Source organism: Pristiophorus japonicus, chromosome 1 (assembly GCF_044704955.1).
Source record: "Pristiophorus japonicus isolate sPriJap1 chromosome 1, sPriJap1.hap1, whole genome shotgun sequence".
In the NCBI taxonomy this organism is placed as follows: domain Eukaryota; kingdom Metazoa; phylum Chordata; class Chondrichthyes; family Pristiophoridae; genus Pristiophorus; species Pristiophorus japonicus.
The window spans coordinates 166,794,331-166,820,996 of record NC_091977.1 but is presented as its reverse complement, the minus strand read 5'-3'; the positions used below and the strand labels follow the sequence as shown (position 1 = coordinate 166,820,996).

General features: G+C 44.4%; 1 protein-coding gene and 1 pseudogene across 1 annotated transcript in view; both read left to right on the top strand.

Annotated features, from left to right (window-relative positions):
- Positions 1-15,224, top strand: part of LOC139259126 (2'-5'-oligoadenylate synthase 1-like) — a gene marked incomplete at its 5' end in the record, with an annotated part of 55,574 nt that extends 40,350 nt beyond the window's left edge. The window contains 2 exons of the mRNA XM_070874877.1: positions 13,734-13,943; positions 15,056-15,224. Coding sequence (XP_070730978.1) covers positions 13,734-13,943; positions 15,056-15,212 — 367 coding nt within the window. The remainder of the gene's footprint in view (positions 1-13,733; positions 13,944-15,055) is intronic.
- Positions 15,225-21,139: 5,915 nt separating this feature from the next.
- Positions 21,140-21,880, top strand: LOC139235121 (protein mono-ADP-ribosyltransferase PARP11-like; annotated as a pseudogene).
- Positions 21,881-26,666: the final 4,786 nt, after the last annotated feature.

Here is a 26,666-nt window from a genome sequence, read left to right as displayed (position 1 = left end):
TTAGAAAATTGATATCAAATTGGTAAACTATCAAATATAATAGTTATTACTTATGTGAATGCTGATCGTGCTGTTTCAGAACCCTCTCAACCATATTCACGGAGGCATTAAACTACTAAAAAATAAATGATTTAATATGATCATTCATAGAAAGAACTTGCATTTATATAGTGCCTTTCACAACCTCAGGATGTCATAAAGGCTTCATAGCCAATGAAATACTTTTGAAGTTTATTCATTGTTGTAATGTAGAGAAATTGCAGAGAGAGCAATTTGATACAAGCAAATTAAATGTCTGCACAATAACATCGCCAACAGTACTTACCACCCTATGGTTATGATCCTGGTAGTTCAATACTTTTGAAGTTCTAGTATTGCTGTCTCTCATCTCCTGTATCTCAAATATTAAATGTGAATAGATCAGTTACAATCTGAGGCAATAATCTTTCAAATTATTTCAAACATTTAATTAAAGGAAAATTAGTTGAGGTAATGTAACAGGAAAAAATACTACTTCATTATCACATCCAGGTATGAAGATGATTAGTACTGCTGCCAGTGCAAATATACTTGAAACATAGATATAAGATATAAAAGATGCAAAATTCTAATAACTTAACCTGCTTTCAGTTAACCATAGGGGATAAGTTGGGTGTAGCGTCGGTAGAGATTGGATGGAACAAAATTATTGAGGGGGTTTGTGAATGAGAACAAGGATTTTAAATTCAGCAACAGAGAGATAGTGAAGGCCAGTAAGGACAGTGTTGATGGGCGAACGAGACCTAATGCAGGACAGGATACAGTCAGCAGAATCTTGATCAAGTTGGAATTTATATAGGGAGGAGTTCAGGAGACCAGTAAGAAGTCAAGTTTGAGGTTAAAAAAAACATGAATAAATGTTTGAGTCGTGGAGGGGAGAAATACACATAAAAGTGGACAGTATTATGGAGGTTGAAGTATGCTGTCTTGGCAATGGATAGGCCAAGTGATTTGAAACTCAGCTCAGTGTGAAGCAGCATACTGATGTGTGTTATCTGCATCAGCTTGACTGAGAAGTTAGGTAAGGAAGTAGAGTCAAGAGCAAAAGGAGATGTCATTTTTGACAGCAGTCACATAAGGTGACTTCAGTTTTCTGAATATTCAGCTGACTCAGTTGGTAGCCCTCTCACCTCTAAGTCAGAAGATTGTGGGTTCAAGTCCCACTCCAGAGACTTGAGCACAAAAATCTAGGCTCAAGTAGTGAAGGAGTGCTGCACTGTCCGAGGTGCCATCTTTCGAATGAGATGTTAAATCAAGGCCCTGTCTACTCTCTCAGATGGATATAAAAGATCCCATGGCACTATTTTGAAGAAGAGCAGGGGAGTTATCCCCAGTGCTTGGCCAATATTTATCCCTCAATCAACATCACTAAAGCAGATTATCTGGTCATTATCACATTGCTGTTTGTGGGAATTTGCTGTGCGTAAATTGGCTGCCGTGTTTCCGACATTACAACAGTGACTACACTTGGGAAAAAAAAGAACTTAAAGCTGTAAAGTGCTTTGAGACGTTCGGTGGTCATGAAAGGTGCTATATAAATGCAAGTCTTTTCTTTCTAGTTTATTTAATACTTGATGTCAGACAACACTAACTATTTTGGGATCATGGGTGGTGTTGGAGAAGTAGAGTTGAATGTCATCAGCATAGAGTCGGGGTGGAGTGTAGAACATTTCAGTGCAAGGAGTGTCGCAGTTGTGTTGGGCTGTGTGGTCTTTACCTTTCCGCCATTGTTCATTGTTCATAGGTTTATATGTAACCTTCATATGATGCTGATGACCAAGGGCTGTGTGGCTCTTTGTCAGCCGGAGCGGACACGATGGGCCGAAATGGCCGCCTCCTGCGCTGTAAATTTCTATGTTTCTATATCGAAACGGACCTCATATCCGTGGATAGTTTTTTCAGTGGGTGGCATATAAATGAGGAAAAGGACTGTTCTAAGAATGGATACTTGGGATACTCTGTTACATTTAGAATAACTCCAAGACTGTATATCTTAAGCTCGAACTGTTGTGACCTTGGTCTCGTTATTGTAACTTCAGAGTGAGGAGGCAGTATGGTAGACTGCCATTTATACCTGCTTGCCCAGGGTGTGCAGGTGACCCTTGGGTCTCCCACAGGTGCGCCACCTGGTAGCAAGTCTTACACATTGGTAATGTTTATATACATAACACATAACATCATTCCGCCGCCCCCCCCCCCCCAAAAGTCTTATTTACAAGTTGAGGTGATCCGGGGCTCTGCATTCCCGGGTTGATCGCCTGAGTTGAAGTCCTGGCATGGGTGAGTCGGTTGGATCATTGCTGCGCTGCGGTGTGGCTGGTCTGATCGGACTGTCGGGCATGGTGGGTTCATCCTCGTGGCTGACCGCGAGGTCGATTGCTGGTTGGGTGTGTGTGGGTGAATCAATGATGGTAATGTCCTCTTCAAACTGTTCTTGGTTGTCAGTGAACCGCAGTTTGGTCTGATCCAAAGTTTGACAACAAACCCTCTATTCCCCTCCTTGGCTAACACAGTGCCAGCAACCCATTTGGGACCATGACCATAATTAACAACCAACACAGGGTCATTAACTTCAATGTCACACGATCGTGGTACATGTTATGCCGGTGACGCTGGGTTTCTATATGATCATTGAGATCTGGGTGGACTAAGGAGAGCCTGGTTTTGAGTGCTCTCTTCATTAGCAATTCTGCAGGGGGAATCGTGGTAAGCAAGTGGGGTCGCGTGCGATAGCTGAGCAGAATCTGAGATAGCCGGGTCTGTAGGGAACCGTCCATCACGCGTTTCAAGCTCTGCTTGATGGTTTAGACTGCCCATTCCGCTTAAACGGCGCAGACCTGACATGCTTGATGCCATTGCGGGTTATGAACTCGTGGAATTCCGAGTTGGTGAAGCATGGTCCATTGTCACTAACAAGGACGTCGGGCAAACCATGGGTAGCAAACATGGCCCGGAGGCTTTCAATGGTGGCAGTGGTACATGACGACATTATTGTACATTCAATCTATTTAGAGTAAGCGTCCACTGCTACTAGGAACATCTTTCCTAGAAAGGGGCCAGTAAAATCTACGTGGACCCTTGATCACGGTTTGGAGGGCCATGACCACAGACTCAGTGGGGCCTCCCTTGGTGCATTGCTCAACTGTGAGCAAGTGTTGCATTGGTGTACACATGACTCCAATTCCGAGTCAATGCCAGGCCACCAAACATGCAACCTGGCGATAGCTTCCTTCATGACTATGCCTGGGTGGGTACTGTGAAGGTCGCGTATAAACACTTCCCTGCCTTTTTTTGGCAAAATTTCACAATTCCCCCATTGGAGGCAGTCTGAATGGATGGACATTTCGTCCTTGCGTCGGTGGAACAGCTTAATTTCGTCTTGCATTGCCCCTGGGACCGCCGACCAGCTCCCATTGAGGACACAGCTTTTTACTGGTGATAGCACCGGGTCCTGGCTGGTCCAGGTCCTGATCTGGTGAGCAGTGATGGGTGACGCCTCGCTCTCAAAAGCATCCATTACAAGGAGAAAGTCTGCGGGTTGCGCCATTTCAACCCCGATGGTAGCTGACTGAGGGCATCCGCACAGTTCTCTGTGCCTGGTCTGTGGCGGATTACATAATCATACGCAGATAACGTTAGTGCCCATCTTTGGATGAAGCATTGGTGTTAATACCTTTGCTTTCTGAGAACAAAATGAACGGCTTGTGGTCAGTTTCGAGCTCGAACCGGAGCCCAAATAGGTATTGGTGCATTTTCTTAACCCCATATACGCATGCTAATGTTTCTTTTTCAACCATACCGTAGGCTCTTTCAGCCTTAGATAAGCTTCTGGACGCATATGCAACCGTTTGCAGTTTACCTGACCCATTGGCTGCTGTAACACACAACCGACCCCATACGAAGATGCATCACAAGCTAGTACTAAACGTTTACACGGGTCATACAATACAAGTAACTTGTTGGAACATAGCAGGTTTCTGGCCTTGTTAAAGGCTGTCTTTTGAACTTTACCCCAAAGCCAGTCGTCACCCTTGTGTAGCAATAAATGCAATGGTTCCAGCAAAGTGCTCAACCCCGGTAGGAAGTTACCAAAATAGTTGAGGAATCCCAGGAGTGAACGCAGCTCCGTCACATTCTATGGTCTGGGTGCATTCTTGATGGCCTCCGTCTTTGAGTCCGTGGGTCTGATGCCATCCACCGCAATCTTTCTCCCCAGAAATTCGACCTCTGGCGCCAGGAAAACACATTTGGAGCGTTTCAACCTGAGTTGCACTCTGTCCAGTTACTTGACAACATCTTTCGGGTTGTGCAAGTGTTCGGTGGTGTTGCAGCCAGTGATGAAGATGTCATCTTGGAACACCACGGTGCACGGAACCAATTTCAGCAGACTCTCCATGTTCCTCTGGAAGATGGCCACCGCCGAACGAATCCCAAAGGGGCATCTATGGTATATGAACAATCCTGTGTGCGTGTTGATGCACATCACTTTTTTCTAAGGTTCAGCCAGCTGCTATGTCATGTAAGCAGAGGTTAGATCCAGCTTGGTGAACGACTTCCCCCTGATAGCGTTGCAAACAGGTCATCCACTTTGGGTAGTGGGTACTGGTCCTGTAACGAGACTCGGTTGATCATTACCTTGCAGTCCCCGCAGATTCTGACTGTCCCATCGCTCTTCAACACCGGAACAATTGGACTGGCCCACTCGTTGAACTCGACTTTCGATATGATCCCCTCTCATTGAAGTCTGTCCAGCTTGATCTCGACTTTCTCTCGCATCATGTATGAAACTGCTCGGACCTTGTGATGAACGGGTTGTGCAGCAGGGACTAGATGTGTTATATATGTAAACCTGTAAATACTCTGTTTAACCACCAGAGGGCTCATCCCCTGGAGTCCCAAGGGATTCCACAATCCCTTGGGAGCATCTGTACATAAGGAGGCCTCATAGGCTGGAGAGGCACCCTGGGAGACCTGTAATAAAGGACTACGGTCACACATTACTTTAAGCTTGCAGTATCTGGTCAGATTCTTTATTCAAGACATAACAACTGGCGACGAGATACAGATGAAAACCCCACCGCAACAATGCAGAGAACTGTGGGCATCCTGGAGAAATTTTCGGAGGGAGATGATTGGGAAACCTTCGTGGAGCGACTCGACCAATACTTCGTGGCCAACGAGCTGGAAGGAGAAGCGAACGCTGCCAAACGAAGGCCGATCCTCCTCACTGTTTGCGGGGAACCAACGTATGGTCTCATGAAAAATCTGCTCGCTCCAGCAAAACCCACAGAGAAGTCGTACGATGATTTGTGCACACTGGTCCGGGAGCATCTAAACCCGAAGGAAAGAATTCTGATGGCGAGGTATCGGTTCTACACGTACAACAGGTCTGAAGGCCAGGAAGTGGCGAGCTACATCGCCGAGCTAAGGTGCCTTGCAGGACATTGCGAATTTGACGGACACTTGGAGCACATGCTCAGGGACTTCTTTGTACTTGGCATTGGCCATGAAGTAATACTTCTCAAACTTTTGACTGTAGAGACCCCAACCTTGAGTAAAGCCATAGCGATAGCCCAGGCGTCTTTCGCCACCAGTGACAATACCAAATAAATCTCTCAGCACACGAGCGCTGCTGCAAGTACTGTGAACAAAGTAATGTTTTCGAATCGTAACGTACAGGGCAGGACTCACATGACAGCCGCTGCACATCCGCAGATGTCTCGGAGTCCACCATCAAGGGTGGTGAATGCAAGGCAATTAACATCTTCCAGGATGACATCTTGGAAGACACCGTCGAGCACCTGCAGAACCTGGAGGAGATTCTTAGTCGGCTTAATCGTGTGGGGCTCAGGTTAAAACGCTTGGACGGCATCAGGCCCACCGATTCGAAAATGGAGACAATCAAGAACGCACCGAGAGCATAAAACATGACTGAGCTGTGGTTGTTTCTAGGACTCCTGAACTACTTTGGTAACTTCTTACCGGTCTCAGCACATTGTTAGAACCACTGCACTCTTTTTACTGCATGAAAGAGATAGATGGGTATGGGGTAAAAGCCAAGAAAATGTATTTGAGAAAGCTAGGAAACTTATGCTCAAACAAATTGCTTGTGTTGTATGATCCATGTAAGCATTTGGCACTAGCATGTGATGCATCGTCATATGGTATCGGGTGTGTATTGCAACAAGCTAATGAATCTGGGAAATTGCAATCGGTTGCTTATGCATCCAGACGTCTGTCTAAGGCTGAGAAGGCCTACAGCATGATCGAAAAAGAAGCCTTCCACCTGTGTTTATGGGGTAAAGAAAATGCATCAATATCTGTTTGGGCTCAAATTTGAATTGAAAACCAACCAAAAGCCACTTGTATCCCTCTTTTCTGAAAGTAAGGGGATAAATACGAATGCATCGGCCCGCACCCAGAGATGGGCGCTCACGTTGTCGGCATTCGGCTACGCCATCTGCCACAGGCCAGGCACAGAAAACTGTGCCAATGCTCTCAGTAGGCTGCCATTGGCCACCACAGGGGTGGAGATGGCACAGCCCGCAGATTTAGTTATGATAATGGAAGCATTCAAGAGTGAGCAATCACCTGTTACCGCCCGACAGATTAGGACGAGCCAGGACCCCTTATTATCCTTAGTAAAAAAAACTGTGCTCCACGGGAGTTGGTCTGGTGTCCCATTAGTGATGCAGGAAGAAGTAAAGCCGTACCAGCGGCACAGAGATGAAATGTCCATACAGGCAGACTGCCTCCGATGGGGTAATCGGATGGTGGTGCCAAAAAAGGGCAGGGACACTTTCATTAGTGACCTCCACAGTACCCACACAGGCATTGTAATGATGAAAGCGATAGCCAGATCCCACGTGTGGTGGCCCGGTATCGATGCAAACTTAGAGTCCTGCGTGCACAAATGTAACACTTGTTTGCAGTTAAGCAATGCACCCAGGGAGGCGCCACTAAGTTTATGCTCCTGGCCCTCCAAACCGTGGTCCAGGGTCCATGTCGACTATGCAGGCCCATTCTTGAGAAAAATGTTCCTTGTGGTTGTAGATGCATACTCCAAATGGATTGAATGTGAGATAATGTTGGCAAGCACTTCCTCTGCCACCATTGAAAGCCTGCGGGCCATGTTTGCCATGCATGGCCTGCCTGATGTCCTTGTGAGTGACAATGGGCCGTGCTTCACCAGTGCCGAGTTCAAAGAGTTCATGGCCCACAATGGGATCAAACATGTCACATCTGCCCCGTTTAAACCAGCGTCCAATGGTCAGGCAGAGCAAGTAGTACAAACAATCAAGCAGAGCTTGGAGAGGGTAACTGAAGGCTCACTGCAGACTCACCTATCCCGAGTCCTGCTTAGTTACCGCATAAGACCCCACTCGCTCACTGGGGTTCGCCCCGCTGAACTGCTCATGAAAAGGGCACTTAAGACAAGGCTCTCGTTAGTCCACCCTGATCTACATGAACAGGTAGAGAGCAGGCGGCTTCAATAGAATACGTATCATGATCGCGCAAATGTGTCATGCGAAATTGAGATTAATGATCCTGTATTTGTGTTGAACTATGGACAAGGTCTCAAGTGGCTTCCCGGCATTGTCATGGCCAAAGAGGGGAGTAGGGTGTTTCTGGTCAAACTTTCAAATGGACTCACCTGCAGAAAACACTTGGACCGGACCAAACCAAACTCAGATTCACGGATTATCCAGAACAACCCACAATAGACTCTACATTTTTTCGACCCCCCCCCAACACACAAGTGGCAACCGACCCAGCGGTTGACCACAAAGTAGAACCCATCACCTGCAGCAGCCCAGCAGGTCTCACCACACCCAGCAAGGCCAGCTGCGCAGCAGCCCAGCGAGGGCCCAACAAGAGACCCACCAAAACCAGCATTTGCACCAAGACAATCAACCAGGGAAAGGAAGGCCCCAGATCAACTTGCATTGTAAATAGTTACGCTATTGACTTTGGGGGGGGGGGGGGGAGTGGGTGGAAGAGTGTTATATATGTAAACCTGTAAATACCTTGTTTAACCACCAGAGGGCTCATCTCCTGGAGTCCCAAGGGATCCCACAATCCCTTGGGAGCACCTGTACATAAGGAGGCCTCACAGGCTGGAGAGGCACCCTGGGAGACCTGTATTAAAGGACTATGGTCTCACATTACTTTAAGCTTACAGTATCTGATCAGATTCTTTATTCAAGATGGATCTGCACTTTGGCGCAGATGCTGATGTGAAGTTGCTGATGCCTGGCTCAAATAACGACGGGAATTTGTTTAGCACTTGGGCGCACGAGGCGTCATCCTTCGAAAACAGTGCTTTGTCATCCCAGTTCTATCGGATCTTTCCCAGCCAGCTTCTGCCGAACAACGTTGGGCCATCGCCTGGCACAATCCATAGTGGTAAATCATGCATAGCTCCATCATACAATACCTTCACTGCTGCACTGCCAATGACTGGTATGAGCTCTTTGGTGTAAGTGAGCAGCTTGGTGTGGATCGGACTTAGTTTTGGCCTTTGTGCCTTGTTGCCCCACAATTTCTCAAAAGCCTTCTGGCTCATAATTGACTGACTCGCCCCCGTGTCCAATTCTATGGAAACTGGAATGCCGTTTAATTTGACTTTTAACATTATTGGAGGGCTTTTGGTGGTGAAGGTGTGTACCCCATACACTTCCTCTTCAGCCTCGGGTTGAGTTGCCTCTCTTACTTGTTCAGCGTGATCCGCGCCGGATCGGTCATCTTCTGCCGCCTCTGCCACGTGGTGAGTCGCAGCACGTCTGCACATTCGCTGGAGGTGCCCCATTGTTCCACAGCCCTTGCAAACTTAGTGCTTGAATCAACATTGATGGGTTCGATGATTACCCCCGCAGCACCAACACGGTGCTAATGGATTCACATTCACACTCCACGGTGGACTCTGGTCTAGGTCTGGCTTCTGCGGTCGTGTAGGCCCTGCCATGTACAGTTCTGCCTGTTGAAGGCGTTATTTTATGCACAGTACTTGCCAGTGAGTTCCGATGCTGCAATGATATCTGTTTAGTGTTATCATTCGTGGACATAAAAACCTGGGCTATCGTGATGGCCCTGCTCAGATCTAGGGATTCGGCAGACAGCATTTTGCAAAGAATGACCTCGTGGCTAATTCCAAATATGAAAAAGTCTCACAACACTTCCCCCAAAAATTCAGCAAATACGCATAGTCCCGCAAGGCGTCTTAGGTCGGCGACATAGATCGCCATGTCCTGGCCCTCGGAGCGATGCTGCGTATAAAAACGATACCTGGCCATCAAGATGCTCTCCTTCGGCTTGAGGTGTTCCCAAACCAGCGTGCACAACTCTTCATATGTCTTGTCTGTTGGTTTCGTCGGTGCTAGCCGATTTTTGATGAGGCCATATATCGTGGACCCGCAAACGGTGAGGAGAATCGCCCTGCACTTGATCGCGGTTTCTGCCTTTTCCAGCTAGTTGGCCAAGTACTGGTCAAGACGCTCAACGAAGGCTTCCCAATAATCACCCTCAACAAATCTCTCAAGAATACCAACGGCAGCCATAACTATGTGAAAGTTCGTGATCTGTTACTCGTCACCAATTGTTACGTTTAGAATAACTCTACAAGATTGTATATCTTAAGCTCGAACTGCTGTGACCTTGGTCTCTTTATTGTAACTCCAGAGTGCGGAGGCAGCATGGTAGTCTGCCTTTTATCCTTCCTTGCCCAGGGTATGCAGGTGACCCCTGGGTCTCCCTCAGGTGCGCCCACTGGTAGCAAGTCTTACACTTTGGTATTGTTTCCATACATAACACTCTGGAAGTGACTGCAGGGGTGAGAGGACTAGCTGTTACTGCAGACTGACTCTGTTGGGTCAAGGAGTGGAACAAGTTGAGCGCAATCCCCCAAAGTTAAAATAAAATGAGAGATAGTGGAGTAGGATGGAGTCATTGATTGTGTTGCTCTTTGTGGAGAGGCTTAAGACGACAGGGTAGGAAAGCACACAGTAGTTGTTGTCACAGAGAATGTCGTAGGTGAATGTGATTAAGGCTGCCTTGACATAGAAACATAGAAAATAGGAGCAGTAGTAGGCCATTCGGCCCTTTTGAGCCTGCACTGCCTTTCAATATGATCATGGCTGATCCTCCATCTCAACACCATATTCCTGCTTTTTCCCCATACCCCTTGTGCCTTTTATGTCTAGAAATCTATCTCCTTCTCAAATCATTTCAGTGACTTGGCCTCCACAGCCTTCTGTGGTAGAGAATTCCACAGGTTCACAACCCTCCTGAGTGAAAACATTTCTCCTCATCTCGGTCCTAAATGTCCAACCCCGTATCCTGAGGCTGTGACCCCTTGTTCTAGACTTCCCAGCCAAGGGAATCATCCTTCCCACATCCAGTCTGTCCAACCCCGTCAGAATTTTATACGTTTCAATGAGATCCCCTCTCATTCTTCTAAACTAGTGAATACAGGCCTAGTCAACCCAACCTCTCCTCATGTGACAGTCCTGCCATCCCAGGAATCAGTCTGGTGAACCTTTGTTGCACTCCCTATATGGCAAGTATATCCTTTCTTGGGTAAGGAGACCAAAACTGCACACAATACTCCAGGTGTGGTCTCACCAAGGCCCTGTATAACAATAATAAGACATTCTTGCTCCTGTACTCAAATCCTTTTGCAATGAAGGCCAACATACCATTTGCCTTCCTAACTGCTTGCTGCATCTGTATGTTTGCTTTCAATGACTGGTGTACAAGAACACCCAGGTCCCTTTGTACATCGATATTTCCCAAGCTATCCCCATTTAAATAATACTTTGCCTTTATGTTTTTCCTACCAACGTGGATAACTTCACATTTATCCACGTTATACTGCATCTGCCATGTGTTTGCCACTCACTCAACCTATCTAAATCACCTTGCAGCGTCTTTGCATCCTCCTCACAACTCACTACACCATCTAGTTTTGTGTCGTCAGCAAACTTGGAAATAATATATTTGGTTCCCTCATCCAAATCATTTATTTATATAATATATAGTGAATAGCTGGGGCCCAAGCACTGATCCCAATGGTACCCCACTAGTCATGGCCCATCATCCCAAAAAAGACCCGTTTATTCCTATTCTCTGTTTCCTGTCAGTTAACCAATTTTCAATCCATGCCAGTAGATTACCCCCAATCCTATGTGCTTTAATTTTGCACACTAACCTCTTATGTGGGACTTTATCAAAGGTCTTCTGAAAATCCAAATACACTACATCCACTATTTCTCCCTTATCTATTCTATCAACTACATCTTCAAAAAACTCCAGTAGGTTTGTCAAACATGATTTTCCTTTCATAAATCCATGCTGACTTTGTCTGATCCCATTGATATTATCTAAGTGTGCCGTTATCATTTCCTTTATAGTAGACTCTAGCATTTTCCCTACTACTGATGTTGGGCTAACCGGTCTGTAGTTCCCTGTTTTCTCTCCCTCCTTTTTTAAATAGTGGGGTTACATTTGCCACCCTCTGATCTGCAGGAATTGTTCCATAATCTATAGAATTTTGGAAGATGACAATCAATGCATGTACTATTTCTATGGCTACCTCCCTTTAGTACTCTGGGATGCAGATTAATTATCAGGCCCTGGGGATTTATCGGCCCTCAGTCCCATTAGTTTCTCCAGCACTATTTTCTTACTAATAATCATTTTCTTTAATTCCTCTTCCTCACTAGGTCCTTCGTTCCCTAGCATTTCTGGGACGTTATTTGTGTCCTCTTCCGTGAAGACAGAACCAAAGTATTTATTTAATTGTTCTGCCATTTCCTTGTTCCCCATTACAAATTCTCCCATTTCTCTCTGTAAAGGACCATCATTTGTCTTCACTTTTTTTTTCACGTACTTGTAGAAACTTTTGCACGGTTTTTATGTTCCTTGCAAGTTTACTCTCATACTCTATTTTTCCGCTCTTAATCAATCTCTTGGTGCTTTTTTGCTGGATTCTAAACTGCTCCCAAACCTCAGGCTTGCTACTTTTTCTGGCAACTTTGTATATCTCATCTTTGGATCTAATACTATCCTTAATTTCTTTTGTTAGCCATGGTTGGGTCACTTTTCCTTTTGTGTGTATATGCCAGAATTGAATGTATAACTATTTCAATTCATGCATTCGTTCCTTAAATGTTAGTCATTGCCTATCCACTGCCTATTTAATGAATCTTCTCAATCTATCATAGCCAATTCATTCTTCATACCTTCGTAGTTTCCTTTGTTTAGATTTAGGACCCTAGTTTCGGATTGAACTACTTCACTTCCACCTTAATAAAGAATTCAGTCATGTTATGGTCACTCTTCCCTAAAGGACCCCGCGCAACAAGACTGTTAATTAACCCCTTCTCATTACACAATACCCAGTCTAGGATAGCCTGTTCCCTAGTAGGCTCCTCAATATACTGGTCTAAAAAACCATCTCGTACACATTCCAGGAATCCATCCGCCACAGTATTATTACTAATTTGGTTTGGCCAGTCTATACGTAGATTAAAGTCATCTACAATTACTGTAATACCCTTGTTACATGTCTCTCTAATTTCCTGTTTGATGCCATCACCTTCATTACCACTACTGTTTGGAGGTCTATAGACAACTCCCACCAATGTTTTCTGCCCCTTAGTGTTCCTTCGCTCCACCCAGACTGATTCTACATCTTGATTTTCTGAGCCAATATCCTTTCTCACTATTGTTCTGATTTCATCTTTTACTAACAACGCCACACCACCCCCTTTTCCTTTTTGCCTGCCCTTCCTAAATATCGAATATCCTTGGATATTCAGTTCCCAACCCTGGTTACCCTGCAACCATGTCTCCGTAATTGCAATTATATCGTATCCGTTTACATCTATTTGCACTGTTAATTCGTCTACCTTATTATAGATGCTTCGTGCATTCAGATACAATGCTTTTAGATTTGTCTTTTTAACATTATTAGACATGTTAACATTATTTTGTACTATAGCCCTATTTGTCATATCACTATTTTTTCTTACCTGGACCCTATTTGTTAGTGCATTCTTTCTTTTGTTTGTATGCTCTGTCCCTTCCTGACATAAGTGATTACCACAATCACTTTCCTGCATTGCTTCCTTTTCGTTCCTCTTTAGCATTCTAGATTTCTCTCCACTGCGACCGTCCTCCCCCACGCACCCCCTCCCCCCACCTTATTTAGTTTAAAGCCCTGTCTACCTCCCTAGTTAGTCGGTTCGCTAGAACTCTGGTCCCAGCATAGTTCAGGTGTAGTCCGTCCCCACGGAACAGCTCTCTCTTTCCCGAGTATTGGTGCCAGTGCCCCACGAATCGAAACCCACTTCTCCCACACCAAACTCTGAGCCACGCATTCATCTCCCTGATTCTATTGACCCTATGCCAATTTGCTCGTGGCTCAGGTAATAATGCAGAGATTATTACCTTTGTGGTTCTGCTGTTCAAACTCTCTCAAAAGTACCTCTTTCTTAGTCCTGCATGTGTCACTAGTTAAAAGATGCTCAGCAGAATTGTGTTCCTGGCAATCAATCTGAATGCAGTATTAGTGGTCTTAAGGTGCTGATGTATTAGATGGAGTAGTGCCCTTTTTGGCTCTAAAATAAAGCCAGTTTCTCAACCTGATATGAGTATGATACCCATTACTGAGTCAATTTAATATTTCTTCATAGATTCCGGAGGCATCCTTCTTCCTATGCCATGGAACTCATCACCATCTATGTCTGGCAGTTGGCAGGAAAGCCCATATTTTTCAGCTTTGTCCAAGGCCTCCAAGCAGTACTCAAGTTCCTAGTAAATTGCACTGATATTTTTATCATCTGGTGTGATCACTATGATGAAAACTTTCATATTGTGAAAAAAGTTCTTCAGAAACAAAGCAGGTAAATAACTAAGAATAAGTTAACAAAACTGAAGCATGAATTTACAGTGGTCTGAATTAGCCTCTGCACTCATTTAGAAAAAAAACATTCTAATTCAGGTGCTCCTTTAAATGCAATAATAGCACGTATGTACAGTTACAATTAGTGTCATTGAGTTCCTCCTACTATGTTATACTTTGCCTCCTCTTAGTGTTTAGATGACCTATGATAAGTTTAGTAAGTCTAGCCCAAGAGTCCGAGTAGGTAAAGACATTGCCCGATACGACACTAGGCCATACAAACCAGAGTATCACAGATTTGATTCCTGGTCTATGCTGAGTTAGCTGATCAAATAAGGCCAAGAAAACCTCTAGCTGATCACCACATTTCATGCCCCCCCCATCTCAATTATTGAACACCACTTGGAGAAAGCACCAAAGGAAGCAAAAGCACATATTATACTCTGGATGGTGGGCTTCAATGTCCATTGCCAAGTGAGACGTGGTAGTACCATCACTGACAGAGTTGGTCAAGTTGTGAAAGCTGCCAGACTAGGCTTGCATCAGGTGACGAAAGAACCAACATGGAGCAGTAGCCTACCTGACCTCATCCACATCAACCTAACCATTGCAGATATGTCTAACCATGAGAGCAATAGTAGGAGTGATCACCACATTGTGAAGACAAAGGGGCTAAATATCTTTGGCCCTGCTTCGTTAGCAGAAGTGCAGAAGTGCAGTAGTGTAGGTATCAGTAACCTCCATTCCCGACATCACCAAAATATCTAGCATCTGAGCGGGGTCAGTTAAGTTGAATACTGCCAGCAGGCACCCATGGGCGCTTCTTGTGCATCTGCCATAGATGGGGAATCGGTCAATACATGACCGATCCAGACAACAGCTTCCAGTATTTCCAGAGTCTTAAAGGCCATGTTCCCCTAGTGGCATAGATGCCCACCATTTGTCAGTAAATTAGGAAACCTTCCCCACACCTGAGGAAGTTCACTGATTGGCATTGAAGGTTCCTGGCATAAGTGCCAAGATTGCTGGTCTCAGGGCTTTTAGGACCCTTACTTGAGAATTTCAAACATTAAAATAAGTGTAAATGATAATATTGTTTGTTTTCAATTCCAGACCTTTTGTTTTGGATCCGGTTAACCCCACTTTCAATGTCTGTGAAAATAGCAATGCTTGGGATGAAGTGACTCACGTGGCTCGTCAAAGTCTTCTGAAGCCACTTCTCAGTGGTGTGCAAGCAAAGGTCCCGTGGCTCTTCACCAATAATTGGTGACATTTGTTTTATTACCTGAGCAATATACGTATCATATAGGTAACTGCGAAATACGTTACAAAGGAGAAGGTGTGGCATTTATGCAAAACTATGTGTAAACCTAATAGAGCATTTTACTTAATTCTGATGCGTGTGTGCAAGTGAGGAAGAAGGGACCTGAGCTTCTGCCTTCTAAGATAGGACTTCAGATCAGTATCATACATGGTGATCTAGCAAATTAGCAAAATCTGACCAATTGTGTCAAAAAAGCTGAAAACCAGAGAATGCCCCTGATTATAAACCTGTGATGTAAATTATTTATACCTTATGCCATTTGAATTAGAGAAAAACACAAGTAAATGAAAGCCTGATGAACGTAATCCAAATGTTGAAGGCACAGAATTGCTGTCCTGGAAAATGTTGAGCTTTTACATTAAAAATTAAACATTCTGGTTAATTTTAAGTATTTGACACATTTTTAATATTAAAAAAAAATAAAGTTGACATTTGGATTTTCAACTAGACTATTACTTCCGTAAAGGTTATCTTAACATTCAGTCTCTCCAATATCACCCCCCCCACACACACACACTCCCTGCCTCCCTCACTCAAACCAGTTCATAGAGGCACCATACCCCATCCAATTTCTACCCTTCACGGAGACACACTCGTCCTCTAAATCATACTGGCACTCTTCTTCCATTCCTTCTCAATCCAATCTAGCACTCCTCCCCTTCTCCCTCTCCTCCAATTCAATCTGCACTCTTCTACCCGCTCACTCTGTTCAAACTTGCAGTATTCTTCCCTCTCCCCACTTCAAGCTGGCACTCATTTCCTCCTCCTCCAATCCCACCAGTTGAAGATGGAACTCACTTCCGTCTATTCCAATAACACCGTACATTTGCATTGAGCCTTTAACATAGAAAAGCATCTCAAAGTGCTTTACAAAGGTGTAACCTAGAAAAATTAATGCCAACCCAAGAAGGAGATATTAGAAGGGATGACAAAAGCCTGGCCAAAGAAGTAGATTTTAAGGAGGGTCTTAAAACCGGAGAAAAAATGGAGAGATTCAGGCAAAGAATTCCAAAGCATGGCGACTAGGCGTCTCAAGGCACAACGGTGGGGCTAAAGGAACAGGGGATGCACAAGACTAAAGAGTAAGATTTTGCTAGGGACAAAGGCATCAAAGGTGGAGGGGAGAGAGTTTGAAGAGAGTTTTTCTGGGGTGGAGATGATATTCTAAAGGGATAGGGGGATGTGGGTGATGAGGGATGCAAGGATGTTGTCAGAGATGACCTTGTCTGTGATCAAAACTATGGAAATAGAGAGGTCAAGAGAAAAAAAGAGAAAGACGAGTAATGGGTCTGAGTCCAGAGCTGAAGTCAAGTATTCCAGATTTTTGATTTATTTCACAAAGGCATTTTGAACACAGCTGAAAAGAAATCTGAAAATAAAAAGCTGGTTTCAGTAAAACTGACCATGAAGCTGTCGGACTGGTTTATTAATGTCCTTTATAGAGGGAAACTTGCCATCCTTACCCGGTCTGGCCTATATGTGACTTCAGTCCCACATCAACATGGTTGATTCTTAACTACCCTCTGTAGTGGCCCAGCAATTCAGTGGCCTAACATCAAACTGCTATCTACAGTGCTTCAAGAAGAAGGTGCACCACTACCATCTCAAGGGATGGGCAATAAATGCCAGCCTTGCCATCAGTGCCCATATCCCGAGAATTAATATAAAGAACAATTTCACATTTTCTATAGCTGTATGTGCTGTTCAAATTCTACTTAATGACTGTTATCTTCAGAAACCCACAAATATTTATAAATGAAAATTATTTTTTGGTCAGCAGGGTGTCTGACATGTACAGAAAGCCATTACCATGTTTGAGTCTCGAAAGCAAATAACAAAGAAATTTGTACCTGTAGTATTTCTGTCTTTCTAATACAGCGTACACACTTCCCCCTATAGGTACATAACACATTTACCTAAGGCCGGACTTGGGTGTAGGTTGGCAGAGCCATGGCTTAGGGATAGGGGTACTTTTGAAGTTTTAACTAAAATTACAAAAAAGACCATTAGTAAACACTGCTCTGCTTGTCCAACTCGGACCACACTATCTGTACAACAGTGACTTACAAGGTTATCATGAGTGAAGTGGGAAAAATATCAACCTCCAGTGACGGGTTTACTCTCCAGGTTCCATTAGTGAGCCGGGCTAGCTGGCCAATCATTAACTGCACTGGAGAGCTGCAGAAATGCCTGATTCAAAATATCGAGTTTGCCACACAGTATTCACTTGGTTTCAAATTTCCAATACTAGTTGTGTTACCTTGGAGTCGCCTCAACTCCCAACAATGTCGAACAATATAATTGGAAAATAAAGGATGCCGCGAGCTATTCACAATTGCATGATCAATTTCCATATCTCTATAAATTCCACATAATTGGTGAGTCTCAGAAAGGAAGCACAAATCATTGCTGCCAGAGAGATTTTGAGCACCGATTCTGCATGTTCCGAGTAAGGCATTCAGGGATATACCTACAGACTTGAGGATGCTCTGGGGCTCAGCACTATGCAACTTCTGAGGAATATATACTGACTCCACAAGCCAATGTAAAGATCCCTTAACATATCTTTTTCCAGACCCAGATACCTGAACAAACCTCAACTCAACTGTAGGTAGGTCCTGATTAATGATCGGTCCCATTCATATCTGGGCCAATAGACCCTCCAACTATATAGTAACCACAGAACCTGAGGCAATGGTCATTGGCCAGTCCACATATTTCCTGCAAGACAAGGACACAACCACATTCCTGGGAAAGGAAAAGTCCAATCTCAAGGTTCCTACCACCTGAGGTGTTACTAATCCAGATGGCAAAACAGAGGCCAGACCTTTGAGCAAAGACCTTATGCTCCTTATGGAGTGAGCCCTGAGGCGGATCGAGAAGGTTGACTGACACAGTGTTCAGATAAATGCATATATCACCCATGCTCATGACGAATAACCTTAGTACTTTGGCACATTGGGTTGCCTGAGCTGGATTTGTTTCACTCGTGATGGCCCTGATATTTCCGGGGAGGTGGTTGGGGAGCGGCAGAGTTGTAGCGGCCAGTAAACCCAGAAATGCAAGTAATGCAGAGGTCCTGCCGAATTTTTTTCGCTGTTTCCCAGCCGGCAGCCTAACAGATTAGAAGGCTGTTGGGCAGGAAGGCCTGTGGTACAAGGCTACAGCTGAGGAGCGGAGAGGAGGCAGGGAGGGAGAGATTGTTGGAGGTGGTGGAGGGGCAAGAGAGCAGGAAATTCGGGTCGGGGCAGATAATGGGTCGGTCGCAACAAGTTATTTTGGAGGCTAGGGGAAACTCCTGCTCCTCCTGCCCACGAGCAGTGATGAAAAGCACTTGCCTGGTGCATCTGGCTGTTCTCGCCTCCATTCAGCTGCCGAGTTTCCCAAATCCTGGGAAACCCACCCCGCAGCCATTAAGTATAAAGGTCTGTTACAATCTGGCACAGGGCCTTGATTAGCATATGTAAATTACTGGCCTGCCTCCCGTGAGCAGGTTACTCAGCTGCCACTTCCCCCCCCCCCCCGGCCAACAACAACCGCCCCAATTAAACCGGAAGTAGGCACGCTGGGATCAGGTTTCAGGTTTTTCCGAGGTTTACCTGCCCCTGACACACTCACCATGTCCTGGGGGGCGGGGGGCGGGGGTTAAAATTCTCCCAATTTTTCTGTAATGCTAGATTCAGCACTTATTCTCAAAAAGAAGGATGCATTTATACAGCACCTTTTGCAACCTCAGGATATCCCAAAATGCTTTACAGCCAGTTAAGTACTTTTGATTTGTAGTCATTGTTGTAATATAATCCACACACAGGCATTTTCCACCCTTTAAAATCAAGTTTGGGACCTGGAACATCAGGCATCAGTCATCTTAGAACTAATTTTAATGTGGAAGCAAGTCATCCTCGACTCTGGGGGATGGCCTAAGAAGAAGAGTGATAGGAAATGCAGCAGCCAATTTGTGCACAGCAAGCTCCCACAAACAGCAATGTGATAATGATCAGATTATCTTTTTTTTTTTAGTGATGTTGATTGAGGGATAAATATTGGCTGGGACACCAGGGAAAACTCGCCTGCAGTACTTCAAAATAGCGCCATGGGATCGATTACGTCCACCTGAGAGACTTGATATCTCACCTGAAAGGTGGACTTTCCAGCAGTGCAGCACTCCCTCAGTACTGCATTGGAGTGTCAACCAAGATTTTTGTGTTCAAGTCTCTACAGTGCAATTTGAACCCACAACATTCTGACTCAGAGGCAAGAGTGCTATCAACTGAGCCATAGCTGACACTCAACAATAAGCCAGCATCATGAAATGTTCAGGCTCACAATGGGGAGTTGAAATGTTAAATATTATCTACAAATATCGGGTCATTATGTACAGTCTCAAACATTTGTTATTGTGAATAGATCAGTATGTAACGATACCTAAGTCTACATATTGTTCCATTCCATTTGTACAGCTAAGTCGTGCTAGAGAGCCTCCTGTTCATATATCAATGGATAGGCATTTACCCTAACATGATGGACTTGGACCCCATCTCATCAGTTAAACGGTGGAGGTTCAAGAGAGCTTTCACTTTCTCTCCCTCAGACACAGAGTGGTCTGTATTTCTGTAGCGGCAACAAGAAGCTGTCTGTCTTAAAAGCCTGAAACAGCTTAGCTTTGAAAGGTTAGGCTGCCCTCACAGCTTTGAGCCATTGTGTACTTAATTCTTCAGTAGAAATAAGCTTGTGCCCAATTATTACTGTGGAGTGTGTCTACTCCTTGTTGGTGTGCCTCTGGTGGTTACTACACACTTCTATAACCATAATGTGCATAATTTCAAAACTGTAACGGCATTTTAGTGCTGAAAGGGAAATAAGGCTCAACTTCAGATCTTCTACTGCACATAATTGAAACCAAACATTTCAGGTTTCTGGTCATCCATCTTCAGCTTCATTGAGTCCATATAATTGACCACTTTTAAAGTTTGGCCATTATGCATGTGAATGTCATCAAAGTCAACTTCTGAATTCTTATTCCTAAAAGGAAGCTTGTTGTGTATCTGTAAAGCATGCACTCCCATATTCCGCCACCAGGGAGCTCATCCCCTGAAGTCCCAAGCGATCCCAGCATCCCTTGGGAGCACTATATATAAGCCGGCCCCTAAGGTCTGTTCCTCACCCTGGAGTGTCTTATTAAAGACTGAGGTCGCTGTTACTTTAACCTCCCTGTGTGCAGTCTCATCTGTGTTAGGAACGCAATAGAGCTTACAATGGAATTTCACATTAATGTCCTTGGTTAATTTGATATCTTTTTACATTTCAATTGTGAAATCAATGTTAATGACACAATTTATGTCTCACTATCTCGACCACCCAGGTACCTGGGAGGTGGGCTGCTCTTTTTTTTAAATTCTAAGCCCCATTTTTATTTCCTCCAAATCAACTGCTGAAAACTTGCCATTTTTAGAAGATTACATTTCCATGGTCTCGTGATTTAAATTTCTGTCAGCAGGGAAATTGAATTTATAGACCTGCAGCTGTGCTGAGATCAGCACAGTGAAAGCTGTGATAGGGCTGATTGGAGCCATGGGCTGTGAGCTGTGACCCAGCAGATTGGTTGTGAATGATCTTGCTAGATAGCACGGCAATAGCTGATCCATCAGCTGATTCGCAGCTCACAGATAAATAAGACAAACACAGTGATTAAACACTGAAAATGTCATCTTAATACACACTGGGGTCTTAAAATTACACAGTGGGATAGTATTCATTCGTAATATGTTCATCTGAAATTCCTGTGAGCTGTGAAGATATTGAAAGGCTTTTCAGGATGAATTCACATCGCAGTGTTTCATTTTCCACTGCAAAACACATTAGATTTCAGAACAATGCAGCAAACCAATACAGCAACAGGGAAGCAGCGGCCAGTGAAACGCACGGCCTATTCTGTCACTGCTTTCAATTTAATATGTGGAAATAAAGAAGTCCACATACCTTTACATTGGGAGAATATAGACAGAGACAGCCTTATCGGCTTAGTCCATTGCACAAAGCTTCAAATGAATATCAGAAAGTCGCAAATCTCTTTGGACAAACAATGGATCAGAATCGAATCAAGCAAATTCAAAGAATTCATAATTTAGACTTGTGGGAATTTTATTGCAGAAAAAAAGTTCATTTGAAGAAGATGAGAAATGGGATTGAACTGAATGAGCGAATACTTTTTCATGGTACGGGCAACAAATTTGTAGAAGCAATATGTTCACAGAATTTTGACTGGAGAATAAATGGAGTGCATGCTACAGTATACGGAAAAGGGATTTATTTTGCTCGTGACTCTCTGTACTCCAGCTATTACTGCCATACTGATGAGAAGCACAGGTCACCCTTGCAACCTCCGGGGGTGGTGGTGTCCTCGTCTGCACCACATCAGTGGAAGTTACAATTTAAAGCAATGTTTCTTGCTCGAGATGTCGTGGGCGATTATATTATAGGAGATGCAAAATATATTCGGCCTCCTGCAAAAGATGGAAGTCTTGTGAACTTATATGACAACGAATGGAATCCAAATAATTTTTTAATGTTTGAAGCTAACTATTTATCCAGAAAACCTAACTGAATTCAATTAGTCACAAATTAAGGTAGTACTGCTTAAAGAACTGAGGAAAAATGGAACAAAAGGCAATTCAATAATAGTGAAATAAAACAGGAAAGATGTGCTTGGACTAGAGAGGGTACAGAGGAGATTTATGAGCATATTGCCTGGACTGGAGAATCTTAGCTATGAGGAAAGATTGGATAGGCTGGGTTTGATTTCTTTGGAATAAAGGAGGTTGAGGGGAGACCTTATTGAGGTGTATAAAATGATGAGGGGCCTAGATAGAGTGGATAGGAAGGACCTATTTCCCTTAGTAGAGAGGTAATCAACCAGGGGTCATAAATTTAATGTAATTGGTAGGAGGTTTAGAAGGGATTTGGGGGGAATTTTTTTCACCCAGAGGGTGGTGGGGGTATGGAACTCACTGCCTGAAAGGGTGGTAGAGGCAGAAACCCTTACCACTTTAAAAAAGTACTTGGACATGCACTTGAAGTGCTGTAACTTACAAGGCTACAGACCAAGAGCTGGAAAGTGGGATTAGGCTGGATTGCTCTTTGTCGGCTGGGGCGGACACGATGGGCCGAAATGGCCTCCTTCTGTGCTATAAATTTCTATGATTCCTCTCTACATTATTTTAGTAAAGGTGTTACCCTGGTAAAATAAGTGGGTTAACAGAGCCACTGAAATAACAGAGGGAGAATTTTTTTTCTACCACTGGGGTCTTCCTCATTTCATGTCTGGGTCTGTTGTGTATTTAGTGATAGAGATTCATTGCTATGATTAGTCAACAACTCCATTATTGTTGTATCATGCAACTACCAGGATGGTAGAAAGCGAGCTAGATGGATGTTGATTTTTTTTTTGTTTAACAATTCTTATGTTCTTATGAATTCCACACGAATATGTTAAGCATTTGGACTCATCAATCCACAGCATAATTTTAGAGCCAGAATGTTTTTCAAATGATTTCTTCACAAATATAAATCAAAGACTCACAGGGCCCCAAGCTTCTCAGAACGTGATCCTGGCACTGCGCTTGCCGATGCCTTCCAGTGCTGACTCTGCTGGAGTTGACACGGTCAGTATGAGGGCACGTAATGTGCATGAGGTAGGCTGACGCAAGTGTCCCCCTCAACACCCTGTGAAAGGGTGCTGATCTAGAAAATAAAATGATATACCCCATCTTCAGGGGTCCAGAGCACTTTGCTGGCCTGGACCCCAATGGCAGAGTCCACTTTTGCCCATCTGGACACCAGTACACCTCGACTCACTCAGCGCACTGACCTGCAAGAACTACTGGCATAGGGACTACCCTCTCCTGGGTCTGCCACCATTGACGATGTTTGCCTTTTACAGGACAGGTGGAGATTCTGGCCCTTACAAGTAATGTGGTAAACTCTTGGAAATGAAGATCTCCTAGCGCAACCAGGTCTCTGCCATTTTTCAGGAGGTTCCACCGGTTTCCCAGCAGAGTTACAGTGGGAGACTAGCAAAATCCCTACGGATTTTCAGCCCCATAGAACGAGGCCACTCACCCAATCATACTTGTGCAGATTCTCTGAAGGCATCATCCACTCCATCCCATTCCTCTGCTTATTCCCCATACCTAGTTAAATTTTTAATATTTATGCACTTCCCATTTAAAGGATATTAGGGATTTTGCTTCTATCACTATTTCTGGGATGGTATCCCATGTCCTAACAATCCGTGTGTAAAAAACAAAATTGTTCTTTTGGTGATGATAAATTTAAGCCATTTAGCTACTGACTCAGCAACTAATAGAATAATTTTTCCTGATTTAACCTTATTAAAAACCCTCATAATTTTGGCCATCTTAAGGGAGTGAAGGGATATGGGGAACAGGCAGGGAAGTGGAGCTGAGCCCAAGATCAGATCAGCCTTAATCTTATTAAATGGTGCAGCAGGCTTGAGGGGCAAATGGCCTACTGCTCCTATTTCTTATGTTCTTATGTTCTCAGTCAGATCTCTTAAATTTCTTGTTCTAATGAAATGACGCTCAGTTTCTCAAGGACTTCCTCATTATTAAAGACTCTCATCCCTTGTATTATCGTTAGTGACCCCCCCTTCTCCATGGCGTTGATATCCTTCCTAAAATAGGAAAGCTGGACACAACTGGGGGGGATGGTGTGAATTTGAAATTGCCTCCCGCTGTTAAAGATTTGTGTATTTGAAACATTAAGACTGCGAAATTCCCATATTTAGCGCCGGCTGTTAAGGCTGGTTTGAAAAAAAAATTGGAGCTCACCACACTTCTGCCATATTAGTGTGGCCGTTGCCTGTGTGTGGCAGAACAATACAAATGTGACAGATCAGCTGATTTGACGCACGGCCTGCAATTTTAGACGTCACTGCTCCACTGCACGCCCTCTGCTAAGCACGCATATGATGGACCATCCACCAGCACTACTTATAGGGACATAATGCAACTTTGAGGTTATTATGTATGCAACCCTAGGTAACCTGTATCATACCGCCACCAGAGGGCATACCTGTTGGAGTCCCAAGGGATCCCAGCATCCCTTGGGAGCACTGTATATAAGCAGCCCACCCACACTGTACCAACACTCTGGAGTTTGAATAAAGGAGCTAAGGTCACACTTGCTCATGTCTACAGTATTCAGTTACATTACTTTATTATGAGCATAACAGGTAAGTTGCTTTTTGCTTTTGTACTGGTTCCTGTCCAGTTTATTTGAATAGTACTTTGGTGTAAGATATTTAAAAAGTTGGGAAACTTTGGCTCGTAAAGGAAGATTTTTGACTGCATCAAAAGCAAAATATTGCAGATGCTGGAATCTGAAATAAAAATAGAAATGCTGGAAATCTCAGTGGGTCAGGCAGCATCTGTGGAGAAAAAAAGAGTTAATGTTTCAGGTCGATGATCCTTTATCAGAACCCTTCATCTGACCTGTGGTCGGAGCTGATCGGAGGGTCACTGGATGCCTTGATGCTCACTGGGTGAAGCAGCTGAATCTGCCATGTCCAGTGGGGAGCGAAAGTCTTAGTAGCAGGAAGGCCCAGGTGGAAAGTCTTGGCAGCAGGAAGGTCGATCTGGAAGGTAAGTCCGATGCCCATAGATGAAGGTGAGGAAGCATGGTTGGGGGATGGGCTGTGGGCCCAGGTAGCTGCCCTTGCAGCACGGGTCTTAGGGGTAGGGTATATACTTTAGGGGTAGAAAATGCACCCACTATTAGGGCCGGGGGTGGAAGGGTGGCAGAGGGAGATTGGGGGAGAGAAGAGTGAAGGATGGCAGCAGATGGCCAGGGGGAAATTTGTTCAGGGAGAGCTCCCTAGGGAGCTGCCATCCTGTCCTGGGGGAAACACATATGGCACTGACGGCTTCTGCTATTTCCTCCCACTGCCTTCACACAGCATGTCTGAAAGACCTCCTGCCCCCCCCTGCGGGGACAGGACCTGTCTCGTGTACACTCCCTGCGCCAAGGCCTCCAGTGCTGCTGAGAACCGAGGTGCACACTCTCTGTCCTGTTGAGACATATTTATTGCTCGAGCTCCACCAAGACTAATTAGCTTTACCAAGAATGACTAGCTTCACCAACAATGACCAGCTCCACCAACAATGAAGTCCTTCTGATTCGGAGCACCTCCCCTTTGAGAAGAGCCTATGACTCTGCAGGCAACCTTTAAATGTTAAGCGCTGAGCCAACCAGCAGCACGTTTAGCAAAGTTCAGTGCTCCAATCATTATAATGAGAGGGCAGCACGAATTTTGCATACTGCCTGCACTACTTTCAATGGATCTGGGCAGATCGCGCATCGCGATCCCTGCGCCTGTTTTCCAGCCTAATCGAATTTAGCCCCCCAGTGTCTCTGCTCGTCTACTCAAAGTTTTACCATTTAGGGCTAGACTTCCATCATACATCCGCCCATTTATTGCCCATTTAACTGCTGAGATTGAGTTCAATGCCCATATTTGATTATAAATGGAAACAAACGCTCAGTTATTGTCCAGTTATCGCTGGCATAACTTTCGGCATACAATTAATGCCGGGAATTAGCTGAACCGCCCACCCATATTTTTAAAATAAAATCTGACGTCATCACTCGTGCACCGCCCAGAAGACTGTTTATAATGGAAACTAACCCCCAAATACCGCCCAGATTATCGCCGAGCGCTACTTTCGGCATCTAGCCCATATACCGCCCAAATGATCGCTCACCCAAAAAGACGTTCAAGAAAAGCTGCACTCACCAAACCTTAACTCAGCGGTCTGGACGCCATTTTGTAATTCGGAGGACTTTTCATAAAAGGCTGCTTCAAGTTCATGGGCGCATTGAAGTAATTTGTGAGTGCTTTTAAGGTCATTTTAAAATCTCTTGACAACCATCTAATCACATTGTGGTGAATTTTGAGTTTCTATTGCATTTGTAAGGACAATTTAATAATTTTGAAGACAGAATAGGCCATTTAGAGTAATAGTATTGATGACTACTCAGATGCTGCAGAATAAAGAAGGGAGAAGGTTTATTGAAGAGCATTATGTGCCCAATCAAAGAGGTGGCAGACTGCTGAGGAGGAGGAGGAGACCTTACACCCAACGCATTTACAGGGATAACCGATCAATCCTGGACTTGTCCAATAACACGTGCATTAGAAGGCTGCGCTTCTGAAAAGAGGTCATCAGTGAGATATGCCAGCTAATTAAGGGAGACCTGCAGCATACCAGTACCATCAGGATCGCACTGAGGTCAAGGTTACTGCGGTACTTTCCTTCTATGCAGTGGGCTCCTTTCAGGCCTCAACTGATGACATTTGCTGTATCTCTCAGCACGCCACAC